The sequence below is a fragment of the Eublepharis macularius genome, chromosome 4, assembly GCF_028583425.1.
Source record: "Eublepharis macularius isolate TG4126 chromosome 4, MPM_Emac_v1.0, whole genome shotgun sequence".
Taxonomy (NCBI): Eukaryota; Metazoa; Chordata; class Lepidosauria; order Squamata; family Eublepharidae; genus Eublepharis; species Eublepharis macularius.
In genome coordinates this window covers 153629666-153655601 of record NC_072793.1, presented here as the reverse complement: position 1 = coordinate 153655601, position 25936 = coordinate 153629666, and the positions used below count along the sequence as shown (strand labels likewise).

General features: G+C 49.2%; 2 protein-coding genes across 2 annotated transcripts in view; both read left to right on the top strand.

Moving 5' to 3' along the window:
- MTMR14 (myotubularin related protein 14) overlaps positions 1 to 16368 on the top strand; it is a 72078-nt gene extending 55710 nt beyond the window's left edge. Inside the window, 2 exon segments of the mRNA XM_054977672.1 lie at positions 4739 to 4882; positions 15666 to 16368. Coding sequence (XP_054833647.1) covers positions 4739 to 4882; positions 15666 to 15843 — 322 coding nt within the window. The 3' untranslated portion in view covers positions 15844 to 16368.
- A 1875-nt stretch (positions 16369 to 18243) lies between these two features.
- CPNE9 (copine family member 9) overlaps positions 18244 to 25936 on the top strand; it is a 54488-nt gene continuing 46795 nt past the window's right edge. The window contains exons 1-2 of the mRNA XM_054976419.1: positions 18244 to 18262; positions 19069 to 19150. Of these exons, the coding sequence (XP_054832394.1) occupies positions 18244 to 18262; positions 19069 to 19150 (101 nt within the window). The remainder of the gene's footprint in view (positions 18263 to 19068; positions 19151 to 25936) is intronic.

Below are 25936 nucleotides of genomic sequence, written 5' to 3'. Positions count from 1 at the left end.
AAGGAGCTCCTTGGCCGAATCACAATACGCAGTCTTGTCTCCTAGAGGTGGCCCCCAGTCTCCAGGAAGTGTAGGCTGATGTCGGTTGAATGCCTGCAGTGCCAGGAAAGAATTTAGAGCCTTATCCAAACAAGGGAGAAGCCCTTCTTCATAAAGCTTGGTCCCAACCACCAAACCCTCCGTACTAGTTTCATTCTCTGTTCCCTGCTCGAGCGCCTGCTTATCTATCCCTTCCTCCTCCGGTTTTGTTATTTAGGAGTGGGAAGGCAGGGGAGTCTGCTGCAGCCTCTTAAGAAAGAAACAAACCCAGAATATCCAGGCTCGTTGCCCAAGGCAGCATTTACCAACCTCTTTTTCCCCCTACATTAATTTTTCCAATTCCAAGGAATTTGTGCCTACAAAAACATCTACAGGTCTGAAAAAGTTGATGGCAGGGAGCTCAATTCAATTACTGCTAATTATTGTCAAGAAAATTTACTGGTAAAGAGCTGCTACATGAACACACCCAGACAGCTTACATTATATGAAGAAAAGTGAAGCATTTTCCCTGGCTGTTGTCTTCTCACCCCACCCCAAGACAAAAATGTGGATTATTCTGAATGCAAGAGAAGTGCTATCAGGCTACCTCCACCATTAAACTTATGGCTGGTAGTGTAATATAGTCATGGGTAAAATGCCAGACAAGATAAGGATATACTCAGATTTGAAGTCACATTCAGCCACAAAGCACACTGGGCAACCTCATGCCAGTCACCAGATCTACCACAATAAAAGGTGGGCTATAAATAACTAGCTAAATTTAGTTATTTGGGGTTCTTTCATGTTGTGAACCTCAGTCTTTTAAAATTTTATGGCCACCCATCCCCTCATGGATCTTGAGCACAAACAGGCCAGGCTTCACAAGGACAAATGACGATATGCCACTTGTATTGCTTTTATGGGAGAATCACATCAAGGATAAAATGCAGTTGAACACTCACCACTTCAAGGGGGGGGGGAAATCAACATTTTTTCCTCTCCACCGCAGAGTAAGTTACAATTATAGCTGAGTGGAGAACTTTTTCTTAATCAACTGAACTAAACCTTATAGTCCCAAATTCCATTGTTTTAAAATACAATCCACCCCCCCCCCCCACACACACACACTCTTTGCTGTGAAGTTGAAGCCAAAGATACTACTGGCGAAGCTCAGCAAGCAGAGACACAGAGAAAGAGAGGAATCCAGAAATGTCTAAAAACATGGGTGTGCACTGATAAGTTATCAAAGGCTTTACAGCTGTTCCCACTCAACATGGAGACAAATGGAGCCTCTGTGCTGCTATCATGATTTCTTGGCAGTGAGCAGGTTAGACCTGGAATCTTGTGGGATTGGGGAAGGTGGTGGTGGTGGAGGATTTCTTGGGCAGGAAGGAGGATTACAGTTTGAAGAAGTCCTGAATGTTTTCCCTGCTGCTTTTGATCAGTCTTCTGTGACACTCGTGCAAACGCACACAGATGAACACGCAACATGAACCCTGAGGACAGATTTGCAGGAGATTTTGCTTGCTGGAGATCTGTAGTATATTGATGCAGAAGGGCTCAGGAGCTGGGCAGCTCAGCAGGATACTGCCTTCTCCGAAGCTGAGCAAGCTGAGTAGTGCACCTGCAGCCCAGCCTTGCCTCCAGATCTGCAGGGGGGGAGAGGCTGCACTGCTGCTCAGTGGAGGGGGGAGGGGGGAGGGAGAATGGTGGCCCACGGTAATAGCAATACCGTGCTTGCATAAATGTTGCCCATTGTTCACTCTTGCAAGGATGGTTTTGTTAAGTTATTTAATTTATACCCCACCTTTCTCCCCAATGGGGACCTACTGTGGCTTACATCATTCTCTGCTCTATTTTATCCTCACAACAACCCTGTGAGGTAGGTTAGGCTCAAGACTGAGTGACTGGCCCAAGGTCACTCACCAGGCTTCCATAAAAGAGTGGGGATTCAAACCCGGGTCTCAGATTCTAGTCTAGTACTTTAACCACTAGTTAACATGTTGCATACGGTGCATAAAATGCTAGGGTGAACATGGAAAGGACTGAGGTAGTGGAGAAGAACAGATGTGAATACTTTTGGGGATGGATTGAATACCAATGGCCTGTCCAGGTTGCTGCTTAACCATTTTGCCCCTCGCAGTTCTTTGAAAGTGAGGGTTAGAATGGACCAAATCCAAAGAGCCATCTATAAAATGCTTGACATCGATTCTTTTCTTGGCCCTGTCCATGCACTTCGGTGCTGGCCTTGTGCAACTGTAGACTTTCTCCTTGGCTTCTCTTTTGGTCCCTTGTTGACCAGCATCTTCTCCACTGGCTCCCCTCCCTGTGTTCTTAGCATCCTACAGATTTCTCTTCTGGGTCAATTTCCTTGGCAAGTTGTTACATAAACTTTGCCAGATTTACAAGAAGCCCATGCCCTGCAAACGCTCTGGTTAACATAGTAGAAAGAGATTTATTCAGGCAGGCTGACAATGAGGTCCCGAGTTCCTCAGTTGCACTCACTCCCACCCCTTGCGCCCCACCTCGTATGTGTTAGCAATTTCGTTTGTCTGTGTTGTCCATTTTAAGACCGGCTTGTGTAATTCATGAGACTCATACATAGTGCAGCTTGGATTCTTTTGGTTCGCTTCCTATTGTCAGGTCCCCAGCTGACTTTGCATTTGGCACTGCCGAAGGTCTGCTACCTTTGAAGATCTATGGGCCACTATCCCCACTTCTTTTCCCTTCACACTAACTTGAGGTCTTTCATCAGAGAATCTTCTTTCTCTCTCTGTAGGCATCCATTTACTCTATACATCTTTAAGGCCTTTATTCCATACATCTTGGAAGGCTTCACCCAAACCAGCGATGTAACCTTCTAGAAAGCCAACCTGCCCTTCACTTGTAGCAGTGGCATGGAGGGATATGTATATATGTTGGTTGCTCCAGGCAGTTGCTGATACGTGACCCAGCCAGATGTCGGCTCTTTTTCCTCCCCTCTGCCCTTGCCTTATGCCTTGCTCTCCCATATTGCTCCTCATGTTTGTTTCTCCATCCTCTTAAGCTGATCTTGCTGGATTCCTCCTCAAGAAGAAATGACTTGTGGCCATGGGTTTGGCACACTTGCCCTGGACGCCTTCAAGGAGGAGGCAGCCAGCGGAGCAGCTAGGTATTGCTTCTCTTCCCTGCTCCACCTCGAACTTTACTGCAGAATGCTACCATTTGGAGATGCAATGAAGGTGCAAGGGGGGTCCCTCCCCAAGTTCATGCTGCTGGAAGTTGACTCTCTATTGGTCAATCTGGTCCTGCTACATATCTTCATGGCATCAATCTACTTTTCTGGTCAGTCATCAGCAGGTGGGGTGATTAGGAAAGGGAGCTCTCTGGGCTCTTTGGTAGGCATATGGGAAGTTGGAATGGTGGTTACCATATTGCATAAATTTAAGGGAGAGGCACTTCCATCTCTGCTGGGCAATTGGGAAAGTCCTTTAACATAAGAGGTTTTTTGAGGGCAAACAGCCCACATACCAATCCTTTGAGGGCCAGTATCCTTGTAGATGGGCTTTATACTTTCCTCTTCTTGTTCTCAATGGCCTTGGCTTCCTGTGTTGAATTGTGGAGGGTGGGGGGGCATAGGCACCACATGTGTTGAACTGGTGTGGGGGGGGGTGCGAAGGTTCCATGTGCAAAGCCAAAGTACCATCTCTCTGGCATCATGACCTTTTCAAACTGGATGATTCCCAGTACGTTCCAGTGACTTCCAAGCAAGGAGTGCCGCTGTTTCTGCAAAATGCCACAAGCTGCTTGGGGTTCCCCCTTCGTGTCCCTCAAAAGCCCGCCTCCCTCGTGAGCTTGCTGCTGCTTCCCTAATACTGCTTGGCTCTCTTCTCAATCATCTGGGCTTGGAGGACTGGCGCTGAGCACTGCGCAGCATCTTGGTCTTCATCTCGTCAGCAAACCACTGCTGGGCCAGCCAGAAGGATGTGAAGATGACATTGCAACGGTGCGGGCACGTGTCTCCTTGCTCTTTTCCCTTCGAGGCAGCCTCTGACTACACTGGCACTTCCCGCACAGTCTACTGCCTGTAGGGTGGCTTTCTTGTTGCTTTTTGTCGTCAGCCAACACGTCTACCACAGTGGGGCCTGCCTTTGTGGCTCGATGTGTCTTGGAGCGATGCTGCCATCATCTTACAGGAAACAACTAACCTCAAGAGGGCTGATTCTGGAATGAGCTCTCGCCTGATTCTCAAGGGGCTGGGAAGGGAGAGGGCAAATCCTGAAGCTCTTCCAGCGGTGCAAACCCAGGTCCCTTCTCATTGCTTTCCGTGCCCTCTGCAAACTGGAATTAAGTCCCCTCGCCCAGCCTGCATGATTTTGTGCTTGGATGCCCTTGACCAGGAGCAGAGTCGGCTCCTTGCGCCCTTTTGACGGCCATATTGCCGTGGCTTTTGCAGCTCCTGCATGACTTAACTGCTGGACCGGCCCAGATCGGCTTTCCTTGTTCGGTGCTGTATGTCCACCTCTTAATGAGCTTGGCTTCTTTTTGTTTTTGCACTGTAAAGAGGAGTCTTGGCCTGTGCGGTCCGCCATGAGCCTTATGCCTTGCATCTTTGCTGCCCACCGCCCAAGTAATGCCATCAGCAGTGCTGAGGGTGCCAGACACCATGGAGTGTTTTTAAGCAGAAGGGGTTTTATTGATGGGCACTGACTTACATCATCTCCCTCTCTCTCTGCCTCAGATCAGCTGACCATTCTCTGCCTGGATCTTCCATCTCAACCGACTTTGGCAGCTGGCAGATGGTAACAGGGAGCGGCAGTATACAAGAGCAGGCAGACTCCTCCTTCCCCTGCAGCTTCCCAGATGACCTCCCTAACAGTTGTCTGTAAGTGTGCTCTGAACTCTGGGGAGGGGGCCATGCTCTGTGTGCCTGAGACCTCCAGTTAATCAGCAATTCCCCCAACCGGATGGCTCATTTGCTTCTCCAACAGAGCGTCTTTTCCCCAAAGCAAACAGCCTGTCCTGGCTATTCTGCACTTCACTGGAGCAGGAGGTGCTTTAGAAGATGCCAGGAAGCATCACTTTTATGTCTGCAAGAACACCCATTCAGCAACAGCTGCCTCTGTCATAGGAAGCATGTCTGGCTTGCGGCCTCCTAAGGATTGGCCCCCTGCACCCCCCCCAGCCCCCATTTAGTGGTAGCACCTACTCAGTTGTCAAAATCAACTACAGGCTCAGTAGCACTGGGAACCCTTTGATGAAGTCCTTGGCGCCCCCACATTAAAGGTAGCCTGTCTAGAATGGCCTCCAGGGCCATTGCTGATCGCACCAGGCTTAGTTGGTCCACTGATCTAACTCACTGTGACAGATTTTTAGAGGGCTGCTCTGGAGGGAGAATGCTGGTGCCAACTCCGTGCTCTAGCTGCGCAGGTACATTTTAACAAAATACTGTCTGCTGAATTTCTTCCTTGAGTATTTCTTCATTGGAAACCTGTTTTGCGCCTGGCTGTACATCTGATCTTGATGAGGAGCCGGGTGCTTCTGTCCTTCCTCTCTCCAGCACGTGTGTTCTCCGTATGTGAGCTGGACCCCTCGACAGAAGCACGGCTAATTGCTGGAGGTGGTACAGGCTGTCCTGGATCTTTTGCCTGTGTGTGCAGGTCCCTATCAGGCTGCTGGCCTCGTCTCTTGAGTGGATTGATCAGTGCTGGGATCAGTGATAATTTTTGTTTTCCTGGGATCCCTCTTCCAGGGCCCGTGGTGTCCTGTGACTGCTTGCTTCTGTGCCAAAGAGGAGCATGGTTAATCCCTCCTTTTTATTAAAAAAAATAATAATAATAATTCTGTAGGTTCCTGCCAAGGCTTCCACTGCATCCATAGTACTCTGAAAAACACAGAATGACACTGAGCATTAATTTCCCAGTTCCCATGTCAAAGCTTTCCCCCATGCTTCAGATGGGGGGAAACAGGCCACCTGCCATATCTCTGTGGAGCTGGTTCATATGTCTTGCCCAAGTTGCCACGCATCTTTGGATGTAAACAGGAAATACCACTTAAACTGCATTGCGATTTGGACCCACATCTTGTGGAGGGGTGGGACAGGGACTTCCGTGTAAGGTAGATGAACAAATATGAAGCTGCCTTATGCCAAGTCAAGCCAGTGTTGCACACTCTACCTGCGGCTCTCCAGGGTTTCGGGGCAAGATCTTTCGCATCACCTCCTACCTGACCCCTTTTAACTGGGGATTGAACTTCGAACCTTCTGGATGCAGAACTGTTGGAGTTGTTCCCCCCACCTCTGATCCTTGGTTCCTTTATGGACAGTGCTCAGTTTTTCCCCCTACCTAAGGATCACACAGGTGCCTCTGAGGCCAGCATCCTGAGAGTTGTAGGGTTTCTGAGACAGCACCCCCTGTCTTAGTGCAGCATTAGTACAAGATAGTAAAAAGTCCAGTAGTACCTTTAAGACTAACCAACTTTATTGAGGAATAAGCTTTCGAGAACCACAGCTCTCTCCATCAGATGCTGTGGTTCTCGAAAGCTTAGGCCTCAATAAAGTTGGTTAGTCTTAAAGGTGCTACTGGACTTTTTACTATTTTGCAACTACAGCCTAACACAGCTAACTCCTCTGGATTAGTACAAGAGCAGCCCTTGCACATCAACTACTGGGAGGTGGTCTTGAATGCCAGAAAGTTAGCTGCGCGATACACAAAGCTGCTTTAGATTGGGTGAAACAATGCATCTGCTCCAAAACATCTGTCCCACCCTCACTTACTGTGTTGCTTCTTTGTTCTTGTGAGTCAATTTAGGTGTTGTATATGGTGGAAAGGCAGGGTAAAAACCTCTAAAACTTCTGAGAGCAGCTCTCCAGGGGCACGGAAAGCCTTTTGCAACATCTGCTACCTGAGAGCCTTGAACTGGAGGTGCCAGGAACGGGACCTGGGCCCTTCTGCATGCCAAGCAGGTGCTCTGCCACTGAGCTGTGGCCCATCTTCACGGGCTAGAAACAGGTATAATCATTGTATCACCAAATTGGCACCCAAAAGAGCCTGTTCTGGGAAATGGAAGAGGTTTTTACATTCATTATCCAAGGGGAAAATGTCATATCTTGGTGTGCTGCAGATTTGGGCTGTTAACAATCCTGCAAAAAGCTACTTCTGTGGGGAAACTGAGAAAGTACTTAGAAGGCTTCTGTTGGCTTCTGCCTTCCTGCTTCAACATACTCTCTGTCACTTGTTGTCAAAGTCCCAGTGCCTGTTCCCAGATGAATGAAGCGAGAGAACCATTTAGAACAAAGAAATCTCTCTTATCTTTTGCAAGTTACTCACTCCTGTCGCAGAATGAATTTCTGCAGCCTGTACATGATGAGGCTCTGGAGTGCTTTTGGTCTCCTTTGCCAAAGTCCTTTTTTCCCATTACTCACACTAGAACATAAGATACTTGGCCTGAGTTGGTGATGCGTTGAGAAGCTCCCACTGTGGAACGGGTACTGACAGCAAGATATGGGGGTCTGGATCTGGACTGGGCTGTCTCAGCCAATAAGCGGCAATTGTTGGTTGCACAAAGGAAGTTGTCATGTAATGCCTAGACCCTGCCCCAAGCCCAAGGAAAGAATAGAAACTGAAGCCCTTCGGTGCACTTTTAAGAAGAGGAAGGAGCCACAAGGAATAAAAGACCGCTCCAGAATGCACAAAGGGTCTAGTATGTATTTTATTTATTAAAACCTTTAATACCACAACCACTGAGAGCCAGTGTGTTGAAGTGTCTGATTAGGATCTGGGAGATCCAGGTTTTGAATTGCCACTCTGCCACCGAAACTTCCCGGGTGACCTTGGGCCAGTCACTCATAGCCTAACCTACCGCGCTGCATGCTTGTGAGCTTAAAATGGAGGCGGGGAGAATGATGTGAGCCGCTTTGGGTTCCCATTGGGGAGAAAGGTAGGGTATCAATTTATTAAATAACTCTTCTCCCCATTCTTAGTGACTCAAGGCGGCTTACAAAGGGCAACCAAGCAGACATAAAAAACATCAAACACACACATTAAACATGAAACACACTTATCAGTCCTCAGGTTGTACTGCATAGCAATCTGCCCCTTTCCGTTTGCAGCACACCATGCCCTCTACCAGTCATTCTGGAAATCTGCTTTTCTTTCTTATGGGCTATGTGTGTGGCAGCCTCAGACTGCCGCACGCGTGTTTGACCACTCTTGGAAAGAGCATTGGGGAAAGAAAGTGACATGGCTTCCCTGTCACCCTACCCCATCAGTGGCACAGGAATGGCATAGCAGCATTTGCTACCCCACCCATCTCCAGATCTTGCTCAAACTGTGCACCCTTGTCTGCCTCTGGGAGATTGGTTGATCCTGGTAGCCTGACCAGTGTATGGACCATTGCAGGTAAACGGAGGCTGTGTGGGGACGGGCTGCCTTCATGTGACTTCAAGATAGTCATGCTTTCACCTTTGCTGAAGGCACAAAAAGAGATCTAATAGTCTTTCTTCTTTCTCTATGAGGGTAAACCTATCTGGCAATTGCACCCAGGACCTATTGCATGCTATAGAGGGTGAAAAACAAGGCCCAGGCAGCATAGCCTTGCAAGCCCCCTGCTGGCCAAAGAGCAGCAAGTTATCATAACAATTGATGGTGTGTCAGAAAAAAGGTTTTCCTCTACTTGAGGCCTCCATAGTGAATGGCTGATGTCAGAGCTGTAATTCCCAGAGTGAGGACAGGGGTGGAGGAGCAGTTAGTCAGTATGGCAACCTGACCCTCTTTTTGGCCACTGTCCTCTACTCCAGATGTGTCCCATCTCACAATTGGAGCCAGTCAGAATAGACAGGACTTGAGCTCCATAAGTCTAACAATTTGTCCAAGTTGTATAATCCATCTGTTTATGTGTCTCATAGAAGGGCATTTTATCCCTTAGGGGAGTCATGAGGCTATGGTAGAGCATCCGCTTTGCATGCAAGAAGGACCCAGGTTCACTTCCTGGGATCTCCAGTTAAAAGAATCAGATAGAAGGTAATGTGAAAGGCCTGAACCTGTGACCTTGGAGAACTGCTGTGTCAGAATAGACAGCAGTCGCTAACTGTGGTAGACCAGTAGTCAAGCGCTGTATAAGACAGCCTCATGTGTTTGAGTGTTCAAGAGCTGAGTAACTTGATTAAGCTGCAAAATGTAGATTTCTAAACTGGCTCGTGCAAGGAACTGGATAATTAATTGGCCAAAGCTTCTTGAACTGGTATGCTGCCAACCTTTAGATAACTCAAGGAAAATCCTACCTCTGCTATTACATCCCTTTCATTTATGTATTTTAGATACTTATATCCTGCTTTTCTCTTGAGCTCCAAGCAGTTTACAGTATCATTCTCCTGTTTCATCTTCAAAACCGCAACCTTGGGAGGTGGGTTAGACAGAGTGGAGTTTCAAACCTGGGTCTCCCAGATCAGAGTGCAGCATTCTGACCATTATTACCATGCTGACCTTGGTCGGGTGGTATCAGATTCTTTAATTACAACAGGCAAATACACTGATATTTCATGTACATTGATAACTGCATTCAGAATTCAGTTTCCTCTGGGTGTACTCTTCTTTGCAGTCTTAAGGACTAGAAAGTTGTTTCCTGAAAGTGTGCGGGAAATGCTTGAGGAAATCTCAGAAGCTGGGATGGGGAGTGGGATTGGACGCTAAGCAGGGTTTTCAGGTCATTGGAGGGGCGGGGTTTCTGGGCTGTAAACAGAGTAAATTATGCAAAAAACCTGTGCAGATATTCTTAACAGAATTTAAGCAGGCAGGACATTTCTTGGCACAGAATTGTATGTGGGTCTGAAAGAGCAGTCTTAGGGCAACTCTAAAGGGCATTATTTATTTATTTATTTAATCACATTTCTAGACCACCCTCCCCGTCAGACGGGCTCAGGGCAGTTTAACAACAGCTTAAAAAAGTAAAAACATTAAAAAACATTAAAACATCATATCAAAACAATTAAAATTGGCGGGTATAAAATATTAAAATGCAGCATTGTCCTGCATGGGTGGTGGAAGGTCTTCAGTGGTATGGCCAGCGAGAGGACAGCCCAGCCCCCACCAAATGCCCGGTGGAACATCTCCGTCTTGCAGGCCCGGCGGAAAGATAACAAATCCTGCCGGGCCTTAGTTTCCTCAGACAGAGAGTTCCACCAGGTCGGAGCCAGAACTGAGAAGGCCCTGGCTCTGGTAGAGGCCAGGCGGACCTCCCTGGGGCCAGGGACCATCAGCAAGTTCTTAGTGGCTGATCGAAGTGACCTCCGGGGAACATATGGGGAGAGGCGGTCCCGAAGGTATGCTGGGCCCAGTCTGCATAGGGCTTTATAGGTCAACACCAAAACCTTGAACCGGACCCGGTACACAACCAGTAACCAGTGCAGCTGACGGAGGATAGGTGTTATATGAGCCATGATTGGTGCTCTGGCAACCACCCGTGCAGCTGCATTCTGAACCAGCTGCAGTTTCCGGATCAAGCCCAAGGGAAGCCCTGCGTAGAGTGAGTTGCAGTAGTCTAATCTGGAGGTGACCATTGCCTGGATCACTGTTGTAAGGTCATGGGTCGATAGGTAGGGGACAAGTTGTCGAGCCTGTCTTAGATAGAAGAAAGAGGATCTAACAACCGCTGCGACCTGTGCCTCCATAGACAAGGAAGCATCCAGGACCACCCCCAGGCTCCTCACTCTCGACACCAGCGTAAGTGGCGCTCCGCCGAGAGTAGGGAGCCAGAGTCCCGCACCCATGGACCCTAGACCCACATGCAGGACCTCCGTCTTCAAGGGATTCAGTCTCAGGCGACTCTGCTTCAACCATCCAGTCACAGCTCCAAAGGCACATTCCAGGACATCTGGGGCAGAGCCAGGCCGGCCGTCCATCATCAGATACAATATTGTCACCTCCAAGGCAAATGGGAGAAGTGTATTCCAAGAGATCAACAGGCAAGAGGGGGATTAACCTTACAATCCTCAGTAGTCTTTATGTACATATACTTCTCTGTCTCGCATGCATGCACATCAAACAGTTACCCTGTAGGGTGTTCAATCATTTGTGGATGTATTTAAACCGCCGCCCCCCCCCAACTATGATTCAATATTTGTCTGTGGGCTAAATCTACTTTTAAGAAAGGGGAGGATGTGTTTGCATGGTAAAGGGATAAGCGCCTCCCCCACCCTTCTGCCCCACACACTGTTAGCTCTGCAAATACGGGTTTGGAAACACGCGTGTGCCGAGAATGTGTAGTTCCGTCCTTAGCAGCTGGTTTAAGAATAACAGATGCCTCTAGTGTGGGCAAGATCCTAATAAGGACATGGAGTGCCCATGCTGAGCCATATTCTGGGGTCCCACATGTCTGACTCATAAACTGCACTGTCTTTTTCTTTCTCCCTTTATTATCCACATAAATGTAGAGTGCTGCCTGTTTTTCTCCACCCCTGAACTCTTCTGTAGCTCCTTCTATTGCTGGCATTCTGATTCTCCTACCACTGGGCAAGTGGCCACAGTCTGGGCCTTGCAAAGAGGGAAGCAGCTGCTGTGTTCAGACTGGCAAAGGGTGTTTTTTTTTAAATAAGGAGCCGGTTTAGGGAACAATGTCTCTGCACTGGAGGCCAAGGGGACAAGGCCATAGTAAATGCCCACTTTCCCTATTTTGTCAGGGATTCTCTGTTTCTCCGATGCAGTAATTGAAATCCTCTGGGCCAATCTGCAACGGGGTTGGTGTGGTTTAATGCATTTGAGATTCCAGTCCCTTCCAGGGAAGGACAGGGGCTCTACATCTTCAGTTAAATTGTGGCCTCTTCAATTTTTTTGCTGGGATTGAGCAATGATGCTTGAACTGTATACACAAGGACTTCGCACGCAGTGGCAGTTTTGTGATTGATGACTGGCTCACAGCATCACCATCACTCCATTGGTTTGTTTTGCATTTTTCTCTGAATTGATTGTATGGCTTTTTTGCTAAAAGTTTTAATAGCCTCCCTTGTATTCACACCATGGGGTGTTCAGAAGTCTACTGCCTGCACGTGCAAGTTCCATTTAGCCACCATGGCTAATATCCGTGCTCTATATGCTGATGACTGGTGCCATCTGTTGGGTGGTGAAATTCCCATAAGCTACTTAAAAGGATAGCCGTTGTGATATAGCCAAACCAGCTAAGCTCCTTTATGGTTAATGGTAGTGGGTATATTCATTCCTCACATTACATCCAATCCTTCAAGCAATCAGCTCATAGCGACACGTACAGAAAGGAATTATCCCATTCTCCCCCACTCACAACAACCCTGAGAGGTAAGCTAAGCTGTGAATGTGTATGACTGACCCAAGGGCACCTAATCAGCTGTGGGCAGATTCGAATTTGGGTCTTCCCTGTTTGTACCCAGCACCACACTGGGTTTGTGAGCCTGAGCCTGCTTTGTCCGATGCAGGAAGTGATCTCTTGGTGGGGGTTGGGGAGATAGCACCTGCAAAATGGGGCTGTAAGGTCCAGCCGGGCAAGACATAAGCTAATGACGTGTTGGTCAGTGGGTCAGGACTGCCCCCGGAGTTTCTTTGTGCCCCGTCTTCCCAGTTCTAATATTGTTAAAGTTTGCGGATTGCAGCGCTTAAACCAGGAAGTGTGCATGACTGTGGAAACCCATTCTGTGGCAGAAGAGAGAGACTCTTGTGCATGTAGGAAGTGGGAGAGGAAGCACAAGACAGGCTGACCTCTCAAAAGTCCCAGGGCCCCCTGCAAGGAAACCAGTGATCCTCTCCCGTGTTGAGAATGCCGCTGGGTTTCTTACCAAACATTTAGCTAGGAAGCTGCTGCTGCAGCTTTCCCTCCCCTCTGCCCCATCTAGTCTGGATAGCCGCAGTGTCACTAAGTGGGTAATTTCACGGAGGAAGCAGCATGTGGCTGCAGCCGAGGCTTACGCCAAAGTCTTGTGTAATCTCCTGTTAGTGCTGTGTGTGTCCGGAGTTTTCTGCGGAAGAACTATCATCTGTTGTAACATAGCTAAGCACACTTGCCGAGATTTGGGAATTGGAATTACACGCAGTGGTCTGGTTGGGGAGGAGCAAGCCTCCTTCTATGCACAGGCAGTCTCCACTTCTGTGAAATGGGGCAGCCCTACCGCAGCGTGGAAATCTGATCACGGAGACTCTGTGGCTTTTTGCTTAGGTGAAAAGGGGCAGATGGTGGAGGTAGAAACAGCGAGAGGAGCAAAGCTAGCCTGTGCATGCCACAGTTGTTGCAAGGGTTTTGCTTGAGCACGAACACGCAGGCAGTTGAGGGCTGAAAAAGCCAAATCTGCCTTTGAGATTCTTGGGAGCCCAGGTTTGGCAGCAGGAAAAGAACAGCCTGGCTGGATCAGACCAAATTCCACCTAGTTCAGGTTTTGTTTTCCAGGAACAGCCTGCTGGACGGACTCCTACGAGAGTGACAGCTCTGCATTCTGGGCAGCCCAGGCGAGAGGGAAAACACAATAAGCCAAGCCTTAAGAGTAGCCTTTGTTGGCAAGTCCCAGCCTTGGAATGGTTTATTTTTTTAAATCCTGCTTAGTGTTGTCATAGAAGATTTAAACTTTAAAACTTCCCAACTTGGGAATGTTATGAAGCACTGGGAGAAAAGGTGAGCAAAGGACATGAATTTCCTTACTGAAGTTCTGAGCCCTACTTTCCCCGTTTGGCAGGTGATGGTACAGTGTGTGTGTGTGGCTTTAGTTTTCAAATGCACAGTCCTTCTCTAAAGCTTCAGAAGTATAAACCTGTCTTGGGGAGTTCCACATGGTAACCGTGTTGTGTCAGTGAGGTTGGGGGCGTGCTGCGAAAGCTGTTTCTTCTCCATCAGGCCCTTTTGACTCCCTCTCCTTTTTTCCTGCTTGTGAGGCTGGCAGGATAAACGGGAGGCCCAGTCGGCCACCTGTCTGTTGGGTTTTCTGTGTTGCTTTTAATCCCAGCCTCCTCCCGCCTCATCCCCCGGCTGCTGTTTCCGGACCTGATGCTGGCGGCGGTGGGTGGCTTTCTGACACTTCCATTCAAATTAACGGTGGCAGCTCCTATCCTGCGAAACACTGGGGAGATGAAAGGGAATTTGTGATGGGGAGGCTGGTGCCGTGCCCTTGGGCTGACCTTTTTGAAGGGATGCTCGTATTCTCTTTGAGCGAGATGGGGGAAGCGCGTGCAGGCACGACAAAGATTGTTTTTCTTAAGACGCTCTGAACAGATGCCTTTGAACTGTAATCTCTCTTTGCGTAGCTCTCATCTGGAATGTCTTGTTTGCAGCTGCCCCCCCCAACTCCCCCAACTGTACAGAGATCAGATGGAGATGAAGCAAATCATTGGGAAGGCAAACCGCTGGGGATGCCTGCTCCACAGGAAGCTCTCTTCCCTGCCTCAGTGCCTTTACAGAACAGAAAGTGGGAGGAGGGAGAAGTAGCAGCACCTTAGCAGCCACAGCTGGCTCTCTTGGGGGGGTTGGCTTTCCACTGCCCTTTAGAAAATGTGGTCTCAACTTAGGCTCATCTAGTGGAGGGATGGCTTGGGAGAAGTGGCCAGGCAAGGCAGGAAGCTGGTGGGGTAATGGAGCCAGAGGAGCGTTATTAATATGGAAGCTATGGGCCAGAAAGCTTTGTCCCAAAAGCACGTTGATGAAAGCTTAGCCTGCAGGTGGCAGCACACGGCACACTCCTCTCTGCAGAGGACACCCAGCAAGATCCCGTTTAGAGCAATGGGTGGTGGTGGCAGAGTCACCTGCCCTTAATTTTTTTTTTTGGAATACTGAAACTTTTGGCTTTGGGCTTTCTTTCAGGTACAGGGGGTGATGGGTTTTTTTTTTTTAGGGGGGAGGGTGCTGTAATCATGGCTGTGTGTATAGCAAGCTGAAGCAAGGAAGGCTGTGGAAGGAACCCTTTCCAGGGAAGGCAGTTCCTGATGCGCATTCTGTATTCCAGAGTTCCTTCTAGGGCTGTGACCTTCTAAAATACATAGCACTGTGACTGATTCCGCTCAAAGCACTAGCTGTGCACGCAGGACCACAAGGGTTTCTCTCCCTAGTTGTTCCCTTTTGCCCTGTTCCCTGATTTGAGCCATGGAAGTTCCATTGAGAGTTGAGGTGGGAATGGCGCAAAAGGCACAAAACAGCTGCCATGTGGTGCTTGGGCAGCCCCAGAAGCAGCTGCAAGGAGCAGATGCCGCCTTCCCTGGTCATCTGAGGCTCTGTGGATCAGCTGTGGAAGCACCACCGAGCCCCTAAGCCCAGAAGCCTGGTGTAGGGCACTGTCCCATTCAGCAGAGCTGCTCCTGGAGAATCCACCTTTCCTTGGCTACTTCCAGGGGGAGGTTCAGAAGACCCAAGGAGGAGGAGGAGGCACCACTTGCACATGCACGCTGTCCCTGTGCTCCAGAGGAATGGGGAGGCCCCTGTCAGCATGAAGCGTCACTAGTTTGTGAGGCTGCATAATGGTCATCTTCTGTTCCCACCTGTATCTTGAGCCGGGGACTGAGCTCTGGGTCTAGTTTCACCTCCACTATGAACTCCGTTCACTAAGCATCCTTAGCCGAGGGCCTTGCCCTTCAACCTTCCTCCCCTCCCCTAAACCTGCAGCATGATACTTGTGAATGAGCGAGGCTGGAACTGTTACATGGAAAGGTATTTTTTTATTATCTTTTCAGGCTCATGACACTGACTGAGCGGCAATCCCGGCTGGATGAGGTGCGTTCGGTGTTCCTGGCTACCTACAGCAGCACAGTGGCTCTGAAGCCGGTCTCTCCGAGCCCCTCGGGAGCCATTGGTGGCCTTCTGGAGCAGTTTGCCCGGGGCGTTGGACTGAGAGGAAGCGGCATCCTTTGACCTCATCTGGCACGAGTTGCTTTCTAGTCCAGAAGATGAAGGAACCTCAAGCCATGAGAGCGCAGAGTCTGTGGCCTTGTTCGCATCTGGATGCTGCCAGCCACGCTGCCCGACTGCCAGCCCTTCTGGGTCCATCCTTGACTGACGGAGATCACAGCCTCAGCTGCCTGAGGCTGGGTTGGCTTCTACTGGAAACGGGGGCATTCCCCCCCCCCAATCATGCAGGACTTGGCTAGCTCTGACAAATCACCACAGTAAAATGTGTCAAAACACCCTCTCCTCTGGTTCTGTCTTGTGTGGGGTCTTACTTCTTTCTCCTTGTCCTCGATGAGCCACGGTTAGAGCCTTTGGGCAGAAATGCTCTAGGCTGTCATGATTCTTAAAGTAGAAACCCTTAAAGGGTGTCAGTTGATACAGGCCACAGGTTCAGTGTTTGATTCAGACCCTTCTTCAGACCTAAGGGTAAAACGCTCTTGCTGTTCTGTATGTGTCTAAAATAAATAAAGCCCTGTCCCACTAACCAAAGTTCTGTGCCGAGACCATGTTGTGCCTTATATAAACTATGCAAATAGATCACATTTTAAGTTCCTTTTTTCTTTGTCTACTATTTTGTCTAGTTTATTACAGGCTTACTGGACATAGTAAGGGCACTGATCTGTAAAAGGAACCACAGCCTGCCCCTTTCTTTCTGAGATTTGGGGGCGCACGTATAAGCATATGAGAGATCTCTGTCTTTTTGGTGCTACACCTCTGAAGATGCCAGCCACAGCTGCTGGCGAAACATCAGGAACTACAATGCCAAGACCACGGCAATACAGCCCGGAAAACCCCCAACAACCATCGTTCTCCGGCCGTGAAAGCCTTCGACAATACATATAAGCATATCGTTACAGACTAGAGTTCTAGTGTGGGTTTTTTGTATACGAAATCTGACTTTTCCGTAAGCAAAAGTGCTGACTTGCTTTGCTGTGGCACAAGAGCATCCAGTCAGTCATTCCTCATGCAGAGAAGGGCTAGTCTAGACTCTCTCTGCTGCTGGGGGGGGGGGGCGCACAAGCATCTGTCTTGTTCTCTGGTAGTTGGTCTACCTGACCTTCTGCAGGATGGTTTTATAATAGGTCGGCTAGCTTATCGTGATAGCTCAAGAGCCTTCCTGTCATATAAAATGATGCCTGTAGCTCCAGCAGTTAGCCTAGAAAAATTGATGGAAGCTTTTTCCAATGGGTCTGGGTGCTGTAAAAACTGGATCTCTTGCTGTTCCCTGTGGAAGACTGGAGGGGTGGGGTGTAGGTGGATTAAATCCTTTCCAAATGCTCCATCAGCCTTTTCCTTCTGCTGTTCATATGAAGCTCTCTTAGGCAGAGGCATCCTTATGGTCCACTCTTAGAGCCACGCTGACTGGAGAGCTTTTTAAATGGAGATGCCAAGGATTAAACAGAGAGGCCCTTCAGTTATACAAAGGGTGTGCTGTATGGTGCACCTGTGCCCCCTGGCTCCTTTTTGTGGCTGAGGCATGCCAAGTAAATTATACCCATTTATTATGCCAAACAAGTTGTGTGTTATGGTTGTAAATGTGAGAAGCTGGACCAACGTGAAAAATGTTGTCTCTCTCCTTGTTAGTGGGGGTCTGCCCTGTGAAGGGCTTTAAGCAGTTTCCTTTGAGAACTTTAAAAAATAATTTGGGGAGCGGTGTGGAAATGAATAACCAGCATATATTGTCGAAGGCTTTCATGGCCGGAGAACGATGGTTGTTGTGGATTTTCCGGGCTGTATAGCTGTGGTCTTGGCATTGTAGTTCCTGACGTTTTGCCAGCAGCTGTGGCTGGCATCTTCAGAGGTGTAGCACCAAAAGAGGTGCTACACCTCTGAAGATGCCAGCCACAGCTGCTGGCGAAACGTCAGGAACTACAATGCCAAGACCATGGCTATACAGCCCGGAAAATCCACAGCAATCATCAATAACCAGCATGTTCAACTAAGTGGGGAAAATCAGTTCCTTGAAATTGATTTCTAGTACTGCTGGACTGGATTCCTCTCCAATGTGTGCCTTTAAATGGTGTGGTCTTAGGCCAATGAGCAAGAAAGGGGAGGCTGAGATTAAAGTACATGGGGAGAAATGGGCTACAGGGCAAAGGGGAAAAGCCAAGGATTATCCACTCTTGCCTTCTATTAAAAGACCTGCCCATTGAACTATTGGCTAGAACAGATGACAACAAAAATCCATCCTGCTTTCTCAGTGTGTAGTTCTGCTTTCAAGACTGGAATGCTAAACCAAACATTCTGCTAAAATTGAACATAAAATGTATTATATACATATAAGCATTTTTAAAGTTTATGTCATGAAAATGTTCAAAGCAAAAGTCCCCTCTTAAAACTGAACCATAGATCCTACCGCTGAATATGGATTCTTCCGTGTACCGTAAGTTTTAAAGGACCCTTTGGCTGGCAAAGTTAAGCGTCGGTTCGATTCTGGGACGCAGCATCGGTATCAACACGGAGAGGCGCACCCCGAGTTTTAGTGGACTGAGTCGGGTACGGCCTGCAGGTTCTAACTCCCACCCCGAATATTGCTCATTTTTCAGTCCTTTCCCTACCATCGCCCAGCATTTGGGAGTTGAGGGCGCGGGGGGGGGGCAGGCGAGGGGCTCCCCCGCCTTCCTCTCCTGTGCTATATATATCTCAGGCCACTCATCGGAAAAGTGGCGGAGCTTTCAAACTCGCCTGCTTTGCGCCAAGGAAGAACAGCCTCCTTACTCCGCTCCGAGCCCTCTCCATCGCAGCTCCGCCCAGGCGAGGGCCAGAGGGGAGGAGGGGCCGAGAGAAGAGGTCTCGCCTCGTCGCTGCCTCTTTCTCACGTCCCCCGCCCCGGTTTCCTTGCAGTCCGCAAAGTCCCCTTAGTCTGGTACAGCGCCGCTACAGCTTTGCGCGTCTTTTCGGTCCGGCCGGCTTCAGCACCTCGGAGAGCTCCCTGCGTGGCGCGGCGTCAGGGCGCCCCCTGGGGACGGGCAAAGCCGGCGCGGACGGCGAGAGAGCGCGGCGCCCTCACCCCCCCCCCGGTCCCTCCCCCAACAGACACACGTGCTGCCACCTGGAGCGGGAGCGGCGCGGCTGGACCGAGCGAGCCAGAGCGGCGATCGAAGGAGGCTTCTGCGCCTCGGAGCTGCCGGCTGCCCGCCCCATGGAGTGCGCCCCGCTTCGCCCCTAAGGCTGCCTGACTGAGCTCAGCAGGGATGGCATCGCCGGGAGACCTGGAGCCCGCTCCCTCCAGAGTGCCCGCCACCAAGGTGGAGCTCACCGTGTCCTGCAGGTGAGAGGGAGGGGGGGGGGAGAGGAGAGGCTCCCCGGATTTCAGCCGCTTGCCCCGTTGACTCCTGCACGAGGGCAGGGTGTCAGGATGTTCCTCTCCAGCGTCTACCGTACTTGGGGGAGGGAGGAAAGAGGGGAACGCCTCCCTGCCTGAAAGCTTGCGTGCTGAGCATGGGTTCGTATGAATGTAAACAGTGCAGGGAGCATGGGGGGAGGGGGCGTTTGTAGGAAAGTGCCCGAGTATCCAGCAGCACATGTGGGTATCCAGGAGCACAACAGGCACATATGTCGCTATACATCCTTTCTATTTCATGAACCCATTGAATGGTCAGATGCGTACATTGTCATGGGGGTGTTAGGGTATTATGTGTGTTACTTTGGGCACTGTGGGGATTTGTAATGTTACACATGAAACACTTGTGTACAATAGTCATCAGTTTTATGTATGCCATTTATGTGTGTGTGTGTGTGTCATTTGGTGGTTATACTGATTTACAAGCATGCATGTGCATGCCGGGTTTTATTTTTTCCAGCTGCATGTGCCTTCTCAAGACTATGCAGTTTCCATTCATGTACCCTGATGAATGTGCAGGTGTCCATAGTGTGTCTTCAGGTTGGTGCATATAGTGTTAATGACTGGTATTGTGTGACTATATATCATTGTGAGTATGGTTTTCATACATGTACTTTGCCCTAGATGTGTCCTGGCGATGGTGGTTCATGTTTCTTGAGCATGGCTAAATGCTGCTGTGTCCAGATGTTTTATTCTCCATCCAAATGCCTGTAATGCTTGCTTTGTGCAAGCATCCTTGTGTAGACGCAGTGCGCTTGGATCACAGGGTTTGAAGGATCCATAGGATCCTTAAATACAACTCCTTACACATCTGCACACCAAACCTCTAAAGATCAGTCCACCCTTACAAGTTGCAGCGGTGTGCCAGAAGCAGAGACTACAAGGTGCACTGCTGGTTTCAGTGCCAGGGACGTCTGCAAAAACAAGATAGGCTCCAGCTGACTCTAGAAGGTGAGCTACATGTTGCCAAGGAAGGCAGAAATTCTCCAGGATCACTAACTACTCTGGCTGGGACAGGGGAATGGGGAGTCCCATCTCACTAAAATATAATTCTAATTCTAAATTTGGGCCAGCTATAATGAGCTTTCTAACCTTGCAACCAAGTTTCCTCCTACAGGAGATGCATGTTGGCTAGCCAGGGACCAAGCGATACATTCAGAATAACCACATAGTACAGCTGACCTGGGACTGTACCACAGCAGAATGTTGGTGGGGGAATCATGTATTTAAATACTCCTTTGTGCAAAGTGCGCTCTCACCAGCACATACCTGCGTATGGAAAACCCTGCAAATTAAGTAGATACAGGCAGGCAGTTGCTGTTTCAGTTTTGTTACATCGGAGATTTCACGTGAGTTCCCTGACCTGGATTCTGAAGTGGAACAGTCCCAGGAGGGCTGTATCATGCGATTCCTCTGAAAGTATAGATCCACGTTTAAGGCTCGACTGTGTTCTGTGTACTGTATTTTCTGTAGGATGCCTGCTTGCTCCTCAACTCACACTAGATCCAGGCTGAGTCTTGACTGAAGGCTTTCGTGTGGAAGAACGTTGCATGCCAAGATGTTTTGCTGTGCCTCTGCCAGCCCCTTCCTTCCTCCAGTGCTTAAGAGGAGGCTCTATAATTGCCCTTGGCATTGAGCTGGGGAGCAGCATAGCTAGTCGCTGGGTGAGGATGGGAAATGCCAGATAGGTAAAGTGAAACCTTGCATCAGATCCAGTTCTGTTCGTGCAAGAATATGCAGTGCAAGCTTTCAAGTTGTGTAGCAAACTTACAGTGCAATCCTAGGCGTGTCGACTCAGAAGCACACTCCATTATTTTCAGAAGGGTTTACATCCATGTAAACAAGCATAAGATTGCACCCTTAGTTTATCAGGTAATGTGGAATGGAAACTCAGTGATCTCTTCTCCTTGCTGGAAAAGAACATGGATTGGATATCCTTGGGGTGGGCTGGCCCTTGAACTTGTCGGGAAAATTCCCTGTGGGTTGCTTCCGGGAAGGCTGCCGGGTAGCCATGAGCAAGCTGAGCCAAGTGGTGCCTGCTGTGCCATAGGGGCTGCTCAATTCAGACTTGGCTGCAGTGATGATAACAAAAGGTCTTGGTTTGCCCTTTGGGTTCACTTGGTCAGCTTGCTCCAGGGCTGTTGAAACATCTCAGTCTGCTCCTGGGCATCCTCCTTTTATTTGCCTGTTTGTTTCCTTCATCAAGCACAGTAGATGCCGTTGGTGGCTGTCTGAGAAGCAGCAAAAGGAGTTTTCTCCTGTGAAGGGCTGTCCCTTCTATCTTGCAAAAAAGATTTTTGGAACAGCCGAGATAAACACATCCTGATATGTTATTTGGCTTAGGATCTCTGCTGCAAGTCCAGTTTTCTCGGCGGACTTTCAAGACTTTGGAAACTTCTTGCACCCCTGCAGAATGGGCATTGCAGCTCAGTGGGAATGTTCTGAAACCTTCTTCTCTCCTCCATAAGTATTCAGACCAATATGGTTCTGGTTACGTTTGGATGATGTTACCTATGCAAAGACTGTCTCGCTGCAGAGCACCCGATGTGACTCCTCAGGTCGAAACCCACTTCGTAATCCTGATATTTTCTTAGCAAAGAAATGAATTTCTATCCTTTGTGACTGCAACGTCTTTAAAAGTGCGGTCATTTTCAGCCTCAGGCTTAGAAATCAGAGAGATCCTGAATAAGGCTTTCAATAAGGGGTCTCTGTCTTATAACAACTCCCCGTTCCCCCTATTCTGACATACTAATCCTTTCCCCTCTTCTTTATCAAAGTCTCCAGCCAGTTTCCCTCATCCAGCTTAGAAACTAAACACCCATTCATCCAAAAATCTGTAAGCATTCAAATTAAATATATTTTTGCAAACATGTTGTATTTGCATAAGTTATTCTAGAAGCAAAATAATAGTTTTTTTAAAAAAAATCCAGTTGCAGAATTGGAAGGCAAACATGATCAGTGGCGGTGTTGAATCTTAGATCTCCTGAGCATATGCGGATTATTGCTAAATCTTTTTCTCCTCTGTGGAAACCAGAGAATGGGTGACTGGCTATGAATGAAGCTAGAAGGATGGGGACAATTAGGGAGGAAAGGGGGGACCCAGCCTGCTGGGAGAAGGCCTGAGCCAGCACAGTGCCTGTAGCCAATCATTCCCAGTCCCTGGAGGCTGTGTTTAAAAATAGACCTGAATGGATGGAGAAAAGAAGCCGTCCTCCAGTCGAGGAGGGGAGAGTGGTTACCACAGGCGATAGGCATCCACCCACTTTGCTGGGTGGAGAGCAGAAATCCATGCCCCCCCCCCAGCAGAAGGGATCTAGTCTCCTTGCAAGCAGGCTAGGCTGTGTGGCTGCCAAAGAAGGAGAGTCAGTTCTCTGCTACGGGCCAGGGACAGGGCAGATAATGCCGCCCCCAAGCAGAGAGAAGCATAGAAATAATCCTATCACTGATAGAGCCTTTGTGGGTCAGGGCAATATGCCTCTGGACAGCAAGGATGCTGCCTTCCAGTCCTGCTGGTGATGAGTGTCTCCTAAGCACATCTGGCTGGTCTCAGAATGTAAGCTCAGTTCTCTTCTAGGGGCCAGGCGCAGGGCCTGATGCAGGGAGGCTTCCTAAGGCCCTGTTCAGCATCATTGGTCTGATCATCGTACCCACACACCATGAGGCACACAGGATGTCCTTCGGCCAGTAATTTGCTCAGTCTAATCTGCCTCACGATAGGGAAGGCCACATGGTGTAGCCCGATCTGCTCAGTACTTGGCTGGGAGACCACCAAGGAGGACTCTGCAGAGGAAGGCAACGGCAGAATGTTGGGGTTGAAATGGGTTAGGTGGGGACTACATGTATATAGGTAGAAAAGTCCACCCAAATGGCAAACTCATCCAATCATGCTGCCTGTCTGTCCATCCGTCTAGCCATCATCTCATCGGTTGGAGGTTGGAATTTCTCTCTTCAGTCCTCCCTTTAGGATATCCTTTCACAGGGATTACTTGGCCATTGCCGCTGACTTTGCGGAGTGGGTAAGCATGGAATCAACCAAGATGGCAGCCCGTGCAGGCCTCTGTGGTTTTCCTATGGCCCGGTGAGCTCTTTGACTCGTATATCCTGTCAAGAGAACTCACCTGCAGCTGCCTTCCACTGAGTCAGCTAATTAGTCTGTCAAGGTCAGGACTGTCTGTCCTGATTGGCAGCAGCTCTCCAGGGTCCTGGGCAAAGGGTTTTTCACATCACTTCCAATCTGATATTTTTAGCTGGAGATGCCAGAGAATCGATCCTGGGACCTTCTGCATGCAAAGCAGAGGCTGAGCCATGGCCCTTCACGTTGCAAAGATAGGCGCCTTCAGCATATTGGTGTTCTGAGGCCAAAAGGGGGCTCCTGTCCATCAATCCTGGAGCAGTTGTTTGGTGCAGCAAGAGAAGCTTTAGGGACCGACCGGCATACCATCATCTATCTTACTCTCACAAATGAGAAGCAAGACGGAGCTGTCGCCGCCGTCACAGCCCTCCATCGACTGATGGTCACAAAAAAACCCCAGCAGTGATCTGCAGCAGAGAGCTGCTTCTTTGCTCGGGCCACTGGCACATTTGCTTACTTGGGGCATATCAGCTTGAGTAAACAACAAACTTCTAAGCTGTAACTGCTGTGGAGGAGGGGTCAGTGTGGGGCAGCAGCAACAACTCCTACTTTCTCCTCCTCTCTGACAGCAGAGGACGAGGCAGATGTGGCGGTGAGGAGCAAGGAGCTACCTGCCACTGTGGCTGCTATCCCACCCTGTCCCCAAAGGGCCTCCTGCAGTCAGAGCTTGATGGCCTCTCAGCCACAGCTACTCTGCATTTCCCCCAAAGGTGGTTTTATTCTCCCTCTCCCCAAACATGGCCATTCTCCCCATCTGTTGTGGCTACAGTTTGGTGTAGAGAGCCAGTTTGGTGCAGTGCTTAAGAGCACAGGACTCTAATCTGGAGGACCAGGTTTGATTCCACACTCCTCCACTTGAAGCCAGCTGGGTGACCTTGGGTCAGTCACAGCCCCCCCCCCAACATCACAGGGTGTTTGTTGTAGGAATAATAATATACTTTGTAAACCGCTCTGAGTGGCCATTAAGTTGTCCTGAAGGGTGGTATGTAAATCAAATGCTGTTGTTATTACACTTGGAAGGAACCAAGTGCAATTTTCTTGCACTCCTTTTAGCCCCTCTGGTGCCATTGAGTTTAAGAAAAGCCAGAAGGGGTCTTGCAACGTTGCAAGAGTCTCTAGGCCCATTCTGAGGGGCTCTAGAGGAGTCTCTAGCACTCTGCTTCATCCAGGTACTTCTCCCATCAATTGATCTCGCCTTGTCACTTTAGGGTGGGCTGTCTGCGAGGCCCTGAGGCCATGCCGACCCTGAGGCCGTGCTGACCCAGTCCATGCTGACCCTAAGGCCGGCCTTTAATATTCTAAGCTTTGTAAGAGGGGAGGGGCTCCCCGAGAGGTACTTCAGGGAGTGTCTGACCCAAGCATGAGGTTGAATACATAGGAGTCATTACAGGCTCTTCTTCTACTCCGCATGGTATATATGTACAAAAAGGATGAAAAGCCGTTCTAAATGCCCAGATTTCTGGTGTGTGAAAAACAAGCAGGTTAGAATGTGCTTAAATTGGGTTTCTGAATCGATTGGCGCCTGTGCAGGAAGGTTGATTTGCAATTGCATTTCAACCTCACTGTGCTTGACAGCGCACATGCAATTTTTGGCTGAGATTCTGGCTGTGGAGGGGAGAGAGGAGGAAAGGGGAGGAGGCCAGGGTATTTGAAAGAAGTTGTTAGCAGCTGTGCTGGTCTAAAAGTAAAATTCGGGGGGGGGAGCCATTTTACTGGCTAATGGTGCCAATATTAAAATGTCTCCTAGTCCCTAATGAGCACTATTTTCTTCTCCCCATTACCTAAAGAGAGCCTGTAGCAGGTTTGCATGATTCTCCATTGGAACCATGCAGCCACTGAAACTGGCACGGGGTGTGCAGCAACCTGAGAATCTCCGCTTTGCTTTTTATTAAAAAAAAGTCTGTTGCCTTTCCAAGAGTGTGTAAAGCCATTGAAAGGAGGTAGTGATGCCCCTTAATCATGATGCCAAAAGGTTGACAGAAGGTGTAAAGCGAAGCATGGATGGATCGAAGAAGACTGCTGAAGTCACAGCAGTCTTTTGGAACCTTTTTTCCACACCTGGCCTTGCACTGAAAAGGAGCTGGAAAGCCTCCAGACTGACAGTGCAATCCTAAGCAGAGTTAGTCCAGTCTAAGCCCATTGATTTCTGGAGTAACTCTGCTTAGGATTTCACTGTCAGTTGCCTTACCGCTCAGCCCTAAGCAGAGTTACTAAGCCCATTGACATTTTTTATTTACATTCCACTTTCCTCCCCGATTTGGACCCCAAGTGGCTGCCATGTGGGCAGTGCCCGGTGAGGTAGCTCAGGTGCATCTGTGCTGCCTTTCGGGTGACCAGTGAGAGAGGGAGGAAGGGAGGCATCAGTATGTTGTGCCTGCCCCATTACTAACAGGAAACTCGAAGATGCAAAATAAAAGAGAAGCAGTTTTGCTTAATGTGCGCGGGCACAGAATACGGAGCCTCTGCTTGGCATGCAGAAGGTCCCAGGATCAACCCCAGGCATCTCCAGTTAAAAGGATCAGGTGGTAGGTGATGTGAAAGACCTCTGCCTTAGACCTTGGAGAGCCGCTGTGAGCCTGAGA